The following is a 10,191-nucleotide window of genomic DNA, read 5'->3' as shown; positions in this document are numbered from 1 at the left end:
TATTCCCCCATCCTGCCCTTCCAAAGAATGGCCTTTCTGTATTGATCGAGAGCTCTCTAGTGCAAAAGGAGAGAGAGGTCGCAAAAAAAGAGAGAGGTGTCATCTCTGATGGCGTTGTGCGTGCACACAGAGCAGTCTTCTTGGTCTGAGCATTCCAGAGGGAGGCACTTATTGCCTCCCCTTTCCCCCCTCCAGCCCTGATGCCGTGGGGCCGAGCGTGCGTGCACACACACATACATGGATCTTCTTGGATGATAAAACTCATCAATTTCCAGTGTGCAAGAACCCAGGCTCTTTCCTGCTAGCACCAATCATCTTCATCTCGTTCATGGTAATAGCTACGTGCTCTGGTGCTGGTCCCAGGGCCAGCACTGAGGCCCAAACTGTAGTGGTATCCATTGGGGACTCTGCGGATTTGGTGGGGCTGGGAAGTCAGAGAGGAGACGTAAGACGTCCGGGAGGACCTTCCTGAATTGGTGGCAACGGCCTCCTCAAAGGTGAGTGTGTCCTCAGGTACAGCATGGTACGGACTGTCGCTGTCTTCCCGGTGGCTCAGGTAAGGGTCCGATCCGATCCGTGCCACCAGGGTCTGCGAGGGGCCCTGGAAGTCACCATGCAGCAAAGCGTTGTGCTCAGAGAGACCCCGGCTCAGGCGTCCCGGGGAGAAGGTGGGCAGGCCGGTCGAGTAGGCAGAGAAGTGCACGGGCGAGGAGTTGGCCGTCTTGTACGTGATGTTGGGGCGCGGGGTCAGCGGCGTCTGCGGCAGCTGCCTCCGGCCGCGGCACGGGGTGCTAGCACCAGAGGTCAACAGCAAGGGGCTCCCGTTAACTGAACCACTGCCCTACATGAAAAGTGGAACAAAGCGAATGAACAAAACAAAAGAAAATAACAAGGGGGGGGGATACCAGACAAACGCAGAGCCACATGGCAGGGTAGGTGGGTGGGTGGGCAAATCAAAGAACAGAAGGACAAGGGACATGAAGGAAGGGACATGTCACAAGATGAAAGAGAAAGGAAAGAGAGAGTTTAGACGAGCACAGCAAAGGAAGGAGGGGTTGTTAAGGAACCATCTGGAACAAAGGTATAGACCCAAAGGAGGGAGGGGGGATTCCAAATGAAAACATCCAGTGAGTTAGTGTGACAAGGCAGGAGAGCAGACAGTTCTTGTGAAAACGGTGGCTGACCTTGGACATTCAGACATCCCATTACATGCCCCCAAACCCAAGAGATTTGTCATAAAGTGAGGAGTGTTACTGAAAACTGCGGATGTCAAAGCCTTCTTTGCGCAGGCTTCCGTCTTCTCATATGAGTTCAGTTCCTATTTCAGTACCACATTCAAGGCCCAGTTGAGGCCTGGCTCAAGGGTTTTTGTAGGCCACTCATCAGGACCTCACACACATGAGTCCACATGCCAGGACTATCCTCACTCACTTTACCTAAGCCTAGGGATGTATGGATCGTGTAAAGTCTGTTCTGTCTGTGCTTCACGGATTGTCAGGCACCTTTCATTCTGTCGTCTGCCCATCAACGGAATCTTTTTTTATTTCTGAATTTGCACAAATGTGCATTTGCACAAATGCACAATTCCGCATGTGTGAAAATGCACAAATTCATCAAATGTGTATTTCCACACTTTAGCCTATGGGGCAATGCACAGTTTTGGCCAGATTCTTGTTTTTTAAAAAAACATGCATATTTTTCTATGATGAAATTTGTGCAAAACCTGGGAAAGTTGGAAAATTGCTCCAGAAGACAGCAGAATCTCCCCAATGGGGGAAAAGCCAGTCCACCCCAGAATCTTCAGGTCAGATCCATGAACATCCAAACTAATTTGGTTCCATTGCAGATTTTTCCGACATCCCTACCTAAGTCCCATAACCCAGTGAAATGACTGGGGGGGGGGGATATGGCATGAGAGCCTATGCTATCAGGCCAAGCCTGGTCAGGGTTGTTTTACTTTCCACAAATCCCAGTTTCTTATCAAAAGCATGACCAGTAATTTGGAAAGACAAAGAGATCTTTGCTCCTTTGAATAAGAGGAGGCTCTGGCAGGGATGCTGTTTGGTCCAACCTACACCTTTTCCAGACTAACGTGCAGATCAGGATGCAGTTGTCCTTCAGATTGTGGAGTTCTCTGAAGGTCGCAACACAGTCTACAGCTTTTTTAAAAAGGACCCAAATGCATATAAAATGTGTTTTTTAGGATAAAATATGTAGATGCAAATTTTGTGTGTGGGGGGGAAATATGTTCAAAAATGCATATTTAAATATGAATTTTTGTGAGGATTAAAAACAAACAAACCAAGTAATGCGGAAAGAGGACAGAACAGACTTAGGACTAAACACAAGCAAAACCGACATGGACTGGAAATATGCTCAGAACTCTCAGCATGGCCTTATTTTGCAATAGCACCCATCAGGAGTAAAATCCATGCAAGGTCTGCTTCTTTGGATGGAGCAGCTAAAGGCTGCTGCTGTTCCCTGCCATAGACCTGGAGCATTTCTATACGAGGCTTTTATTGCATGCTAGTGATTGGTAACTCATGGAAGTTTGGTGGTCCTTTACATGACGTGGTCAACCTCCAGAGCATCTCCTGTGCTTTTTGAGCTTTATCCCGCTTTTTTAAAGATCGGAGATAAGCTGATAGCAACATTAATGTGAGATATCGGCAGTCTGTAATGATGGCACTGCACTATAATACAGCCACTGGATGGTGCTGTGTAATGAAACATATAGAATATTGCCAAGAAAGGAAGCTTTCAATTCAAATTAAGTGTCCGCCCATGTAAAGGAGCCCATCGTAATCCCACAAAGAAACTGGAAGCAGAAAGCCCCGGTGAGGATGCAGGATTTCAGCCTCATGTGATGAACTTTATATTCTCCTTGCCTTGCTGCATCTCCCCTCCACCACCATCCTGGTGTTTTGACTGCTTGGATCTTCATAGTTCTTCACCCCTAATGGTGAATTTCAGTCTCTACACCAGGGTCAATCTCACCCCAGCCCAGTGACCTCCAGACACTTTGGACTACAATTCCCATCATCCCTGACCATTGGCATGCTGGTTGAGGCTGAAGGCGAGCAAATCCAGTGACATCTGGAGGATCCCAGGTTGGGGAAGGCTGGTTAAGGGCATGAGTTCTCTCTTTGAAAAGGCATCCAAGCATCCATGGAAGGTGCAAGGGTTCCCTCCCCTCCACCCTTGGACTCTCACCTGTGTCTGCATCCCATGCTCCGGCCCTCTGCTGGGCGAGGTGGGCCTACTGCGCTCAGACGACTTGGGCTGAGAGGGGTCTCGGCTCCCGTATCGATCGCAGGAATAAAAGCGCTGCTTTTCAGATGAAGAAGAGGAGTGGAGCTTCCGTTCCTGGGACCGGCCTCGCTCCTGCTTTTTGACCTTGGAGCTGGCTTCGCCTGCATGCCGGACCAAGAGGAAGCTCATGAGTGAAGCAGCTGCCAGCGTATGACAGAGGCCCATCTGACGATGGATGGAATCAAGCACAGCCAGCTGCCGTTCTTCTAAGGACAGAGCTTTGCCCAACAGCTCATAGAAATATATTACAAGAGCCAGGGAGTTGGGGAACCTGATCCACCACTCGTTCTTCTTAATGCTTCCATGTCGTGATTTACATCATTTATCCTTAATTTGACTTTTCTTGTCCCATGGGGAGGACCACCTTGTGGACCTTTTCTTATCTAGGGATGTTGGAGAAATTCTCCATGGACCCCAATGAGGCTGGATTCTATTGAATCTGCCCCGCCCCCAAGTCCGTGGAGGATCAGATCACCTCCCTCTGCCTCCCTCGCGAAGTCCTCGCTGGCGGATCCTGCCTGCCGCCAGTTCTGAAGCCCCAGCGATACGGCCTCCATTGCCGTATCGCTGGCTGGACTGATGGACTGCGGATGCACATGGCGTCCACTATGCCATTTGCGTCCCTGCTCTTTGATGTGATAGGCTACGTAAAGATTTACGTAGCCTATCGTGTGAAGGAACAGGGATGCAAATGGCATATTTGAATCCCTGTTCCTTCGCACGATAGGCTACGTAAAGATTTATGTAGCCTATCACGTCAAAGAGCAGGGACGCAAATGATGTCTGCTACGCTGGACGCCATTTGCACCTGCAGTTCATCAGTCCAGCCAGCGATACGGCAATGGCGGCTGTATCGCTGGGGCTTTGGAGCCAGCCGGCAGCTCCGCGGAATTGCCTTGGAGCAGAGCTGGCTGGTGAGGATTCCAGGGGGCAGGAACGGATCGCCTCCTCCCCCGGCGGACCCCCCGCGGACAGCAAGGTATGGGATTCGTACATCCCTATTCTTGTCCCATGGGGAGGTCCACCCCCTGGACCTTTTCTTGTCCCACGGGGAGGTCCACCCCCTGGACCTTTCCTTGTCCCACGGGGAGGTCCACCCCCTGGACCTTTTCTTGTCCCATGGGGCGGTCCACTCCCTGGACCTTTTCTTGTCCCATGGGGCGGTCCACTCCCTGGACCTTTTCTTGTCCCATGGGGAGGTCCACCCCTTGGACCTTTCCTTGTCCCATGGGGAGGTCCACCCGCTGCACCTTTTCTTGTCCCATGGGGAGGTCCACCCCCCGGACTCCTGCTGTCCTCAGGGCACAGTGGCCAAAACAAGGGATCAAGGAGTGGGGTGTTGCTGTTAAAATTTGCTGGCAAACCCCAATGGAGTCCAAAAAGGAACACATTTAACTTGTTTTCAGCTATATTTGTTCCTTTTAAACCTCTGTTGTAGTTTGCCATCGGAATTCCATGGCAAAGTGATGCTGCCACAATTTGGTGGCATGGGGGTAGGGGCTACCACTGAAGCATGTTACCCACCCCTGCTGTAAGGGAAGCCAGAGTTAGTTCTCTTATACCTTTTCTGTTCTGCTCATCCTTCAGCCAAGATGATTCCCAGGGTCAATTTACTATGGCAAAACTCACAGTAACATTGTTGTGGCAGGGTGCCATTGAAGGGTGCAGGACTAGGTAGGCCATTAAAATACTTAAAATGGACCATCCAAGAAGCTGGGCAGGATCCAACCTCTTCCCATATATTCCTATCCATGCTCTGAGATGGGCATCAGAGGCCCTGCTCCGAGGTGTAGTGAGTGGCAATTCATGAGCAGGCCTTCTCAGTGGTAGCCCCGCCCAGTTGTGGAATGCCCATTCCAGTGAGGTCTGCCTGGCACCTACCTTCATGTCTTATGAGTTCCTAGGCAAAGACCTTTTTATTCTTACAGGCTTTTTGAATGGTCATATATCCTAAATTCCTAATGACCTGTTCCTATCAGAAAATGGGTTGATTTCTGTGAAACCTTTTAGGTCTCTTTTGTGCTTGATGCCCGTGACATTTTAGGTCTCTGCGGGTTGTAAATGGATTTTTTTTTTTTTAATGCTGCTCTTAATGTCGATCTTATGTCTCTGGACATAAGATTTGATTGGTTTGGTACATGTGTTTTATGTGTATTTATGGAAGTTGCCCTGACGACAGGAAGTGATAAGCTGTGGACAAATTAAATGAATGCATACATGCATACATGCATACATGCATACGGACTTGCTGCATTGAGCAGGGGGTTGGACTCGATGGCCTTGTAGGCCCCTTCCAACCCTACTATTCTATGATTCTAAGTCTTTGCCTAGTGCCCAAAAGATGAAGTGGGGAGGGAGTTCCATAAACGAGGTGCCACCAGAAAGAAAAACCTCCCCCTGGCTGCCCCCCACCTCACCTAAGATGACAGGGGGCACAGGTTGGTTGAGGGGGAACCCTGCCGCAGCTCCACAACTTACAGGGTACCTGCATATGTATTATACTCCTTGTGCATATAATGAGACTGAGTACAACGGTGGGGGAGTACAGACAGAGTTGGGACTCTCATGAGCATCATAGTCTACCAGCCCCAATGATAAGACCCAGCCCTGGGAAAAGTGCCCAATCGGCCCTCACCAGCAGGATCTCCGTCGGCCAGGTGGTTGGGCGGCTTGTCGATGGACTTCTGTTTCTTTTCTTTCCGCCGGTGGCAGCGGTGGTGATGGTGGTGGTGGGTGTGCTCGGCCGGCCGGGAATGTTCATAGAGGTGCGTGGCGTGGGGTCGCTGCGGGTTCAGTGTGGAGATGGAACGCTTCATGGGGCTCGTGTCCGGGATGGGCTGCGCATAAATGCAGGGTGAGGAAGGGGTGGTGGGAAAGGAGCAGAGGGAGACAGCACAAGGCAGTTGAGTCCTCAAGTGTGACACCCTCTCCCCATCACGGAGAGGCAACAGGAGGCAGGCAGAGCATAATTAAGGCTATGGAATTCACTGCCACAAGTTGTGGGGGTAGCCACCCAACTAGATGGCTTTAAGAGGGAATTCGACTGAATCATGGGGAATAAGACAATCACAGCCAAGGAATCATGATGGGCATATACTGCCTTGTCAGGGATGCTTTGACTTGGAACCCTGCACTGAGCAGGGGTTGGACTCGATGGTCTTATAGGCCCCTTCCAACCCTACTCTTCCATGATTCTTTGAAGCTGGACAGCCACCCGTCAGGGATGCTCTGACTTGGATTCCTGCACGGATCAGGGGGTTCTACCCGATGGTCCTATAGGCCCCTTCCAACCCTACTCTTCTATGACTCTGATTCTGCTTCCAGCACGATAGGCAGCACACCTCTTGTACCAGGTGGTGGGGAATATGAGTGAGAGGATGCTACTGCCAGTGGTACAGCTAGGGCCATTTCCCTGGGGCCAACGTTCTGGGCCCTGCAGCCCGGGGGGTCCCCAAATGACCACTCGAAGAGCAGCAGGTGATAAGTGCAGCACCAGGCAAGCAGGAGCAAAACTCCACTTTATTATGGATTGATCTTCGCGACAAGGCTGCCTGGTGCCAACATTGCTATCTTTTTGGCCTTTCTTTTCTCCTAGGCATTTGGCAGCATATGATTCCTGCATTGAGCAGGGGGTTGGGCTTGATGGCCTTGTAGGCCCCTTCCAACCCTACTATTCTATGATTCTATGATTCTATGACCAGTTTTAATTAATCCTGGATTGTCTTATGGTTATGGTGGTTTGCTTGAGATTGCTTGCATGGAGTGGGAGGTTGGACTTGATGATCTCTGGGATCCTTCCGGATGACCTTCCAACTCTATGATTCGATGATGGAACATGTCCAATGATGTCGGGGGACCTGAGAGTTGCTTTAGATATATGTTCTCTTGTGTATGTTGTCTGTTCATGTGTTTTTTATGTAAATGGCTTTTAATCTCCATATACTGTATTTTTAATGTTTTTAATCTTTTGTAAACTGTCCAGAGAGCTTTGGCTATTGGGCAGTATAGAAATGTTAATAATAATAATAATAATAATAATAATAATAATAATAATAATAATAATAATTCCTGTAGACATGACAGGGCTACGATTGAAATGAGTTTAAAACGTGAAACTGCACATGCTCAGGAGATGTCTTTTCAGTCAGGCTTGGCGCACAATGTCAATTCATCACTGTGACATAACAGGAATGTAGAAGCCATTGTACAGCATGGAAGGGCAGCAGACGTGGCAGGGAGAGAAGAGAAACATTGCCCGTGTGCTTAAGATCATTAAGCCCAGGGCCTAAAATGACCAGGTTGCAATACTCATGTGTGGATTGTGGGCTTTCCACTGGGGCATCAGTTTGGCCACAGGATGCTGGGCTAGAGAGGCCTTTGGTCTGGGCTCTTCTTGTGTTATTAGCATCTCCCTTTTCTTCCATGCCAACGTTTCCCAGCCTCAGCCCCCTGATGTCATTGGACTATCACACTCATCACCCCAGCCAATCCTCAGGGACGCTGTAGCTGCACCCAGCGGTGCAGAGCCTGCATTGAGTGGGGGGTTGGACTAGATGATCCTCAGGATCCCTTCCAACTCTATGATTCTATGTGGGAATTGTCTAATGACATCGGGGGACCTGAGGGGGCGAAAGGCTGCTTATGTCAACAACCCAGTGTGGTGTAGTGGTGAGAGTGTTGGACTGGGAGCCTGGAGATCCGGGTTCTAGTCCCCACTCAGCCATGGAAGCTCACTGGGTGACTTTGGGCCAGTCACAGACTCTCAGCCCAAACTACCACACAGGGCTGTTGTTCTGAGGATAAAATGGAGAGGAGGAGGATAATATAAGCCTCCTTGGGTTCCTTGCAAGAGGAAAAAAAGGCAGGATATAAATGCAATAAATATATAAATACATAAATAAACCCATGGACTACAACTCTTTAGGGGCCTCTCATAGACTCTGCCCGTGACAAGAGAAGGATGCTCAGGCTGTGATCTTATTCATTCCCACTTGGGAGAAAGCCCCAGTAAATTCATGTCTAAGGGGAAATGTAAGGCTGGGCTTCGAGTCTGTCTAGAAATACCATCCTCGAATCTGGTAGCCTTGCTGCCTAGTCACTGATACAAGGCTAGGCCAACCCTACCATAAGGCAGAGGGAGGCAATTGCCTCAGGCAGCATATCTTGGGAGGTGGCAGCAAGGTGTTGGAGGAGAGAGCAGTGTGCTATGCAGCCTGCTGTGTGCCCCCTAAGTTAGCCTGTTGCCTTCCTCATCAGTGTTGAAGACAGAATCATCTGGCAGGCCAGTTGGCTTTCATACATGGAATAGGAGGGGGCGCCATCTTTTGCTTCAGGCAGCAACATGTTCTGGGATGGCCCTGATACAGGGGGATTCTCTGTAGTTACTAATTGCAGTTACTAACTGCTGCCCATGCAATTCCATCTTAGTCTTCCATTGTCCATTCCAAGAATGAACTTCAGCAATGAAAACATGCCAGAGGTGCAACATGGAAGAACGGAAGCCCTGAGTTAATTCCAAGTAAACATGCACAGATCAGCTGGTAAAACCAGACACTCTGAGGTGCATAGGACATGTTGCTTATCCACGAGCACCTTTCATGCAGCCAGGAGGACATTTCAATGCTCCACCTCTGGAAGGGGATAGGCTGATAGGCCAAAGCTTGGAAAAAAGGAGGGTGAGGGGAGACATGATGGAGGCGTACAAAATTATGCACGGAGTGGAGAATGTGGAGTGGGGGACATTTTTCTCCCTCTCTCAAAATACTAGAACCCAAAGGGGTCATCCCATGAAGCTGATTGGCAGGAGATTCAGGACAGGTAAAAGGAAGGGCTTCTTCACACAGCACAAGGTTAAACTATGGGATTTGCTACCTCAAGATGTAGTGATGGCCATCGATTTGGATGGCTTTAAAAGGGGGCTGGACAAATACCTGGAGGAGGAGGAGAAAGCGATCAGTGGCTACTAGTCCTAATGCCTCTACGCTATCTCCAGTATCAGAGGCAGTATGCCCATGTGCACCAGTTGCTGGGGAACATGGGCGGGAGGGTGCTGTTGCGCTCATGCCCTGCTTATGGGTTCCTGGTCAACAGCTGGTCGGCCACTGTGTGGACAGCATGCTGGACTAGATGGACCCTGGGTCTGATCCAGCAGGGCTCTTCTGACGTTTGTATGTCAATTTCGATGGGGCCACGTCTGGCTTAGGAGGCCAGCCTGCTCCTGTGGCCCTGCTCTGCTGATGCTTCACAGAGACACAGTTTGGGAGAAACAGGGAAGATACTTCAGGGGCTGAGCGCTGAGTGGATGAGCTGATCTTGCTCAGGACTCACACCACCTGTGTGCTTGCTGCTGCATCCCTGTAGTACCCATTCGGCCAAGCCATGTGGTCTCTTTGGGCAGTCTCAGGGGTTCTGGCAGGGCCCACAGCTGATGCCGGTCCTGAGCCCCCTTTGTGAAAATGCACCTGGGACTGGGAACCGCTATTTTAATTTCCCACAATGCCCCTGGTGTGCTATCATCACCCCGGGCTATTATGGGGAATCAAAAGACAGCCTCCCAGATGTACCTGCTGCCCGCCAGGTAAGCCGGAGGGATCCTCGGATGTGAACGTGGGGGACACCAGGGGTCCTTTCCTAAGGGCGTCCTGCTGAAACCTGGAGCTGAACCTGAACACTGGTAAATTTAAAATAAACGGATTGTTACAAAGGCAAAATACGTTCCCAGTCTTCTCTTCTCCCAAGGTAACAGGGCAGCCTCTGAAATGCCCATCACCTGGGGAAGGAAGCAAAGGAAGGAGGGGAGCATGAACCACTGAAAGCCATTCTTTCCCAAACTCCCCCCCCCCGATGATGTCGGACTACAGCTCCCATCATCTCCAACCA

The 10,191-nt window shown here is 50.1% G+C and overlaps 1 protein-coding gene across 1 annotated transcript in view; it reads right to left on the bottom strand.

Moving 5' to 3' along the window:
• Positions 1-301: 301 nt before the first annotated feature.
• CACNA1B (calcium voltage-gated channel subunit alpha1 B) overlaps positions 302-10,191 on the bottom strand; it is a 479,093-nt gene continuing 469,203 nt past the window's right edge. The window contains exons 46-48 of the mRNA XM_084821407.1: positions 5,948-6,149; positions 3,214-3,413; positions 302-841 (exon numbers count right to left, since the gene is read on the bottom strand). Coding sequence (XP_084677533.1) covers positions 302-841; positions 3,214-3,413; positions 5,948-6,149 — 942 coding nt within the window. The remainder of the gene's footprint in view (positions 842-3,213; positions 3,414-5,947; positions 6,150-10,191) is intronic.

The sequence above is a fragment of the Heloderma suspectum genome, chromosome 14 (assembly GCF_057233095.1).
Source record: "Heloderma suspectum isolate Gila_16-S chromosome 14, 16-S_ref, whole genome shotgun sequence".
NCBI lineage: Eukaryota > Metazoa > Chordata > Lepidosauria > Squamata > Helodermatidae > Heloderma > Heloderma suspectum.
This window is presented reverse-complemented; position numbering and strand designations above follow the sequence as displayed.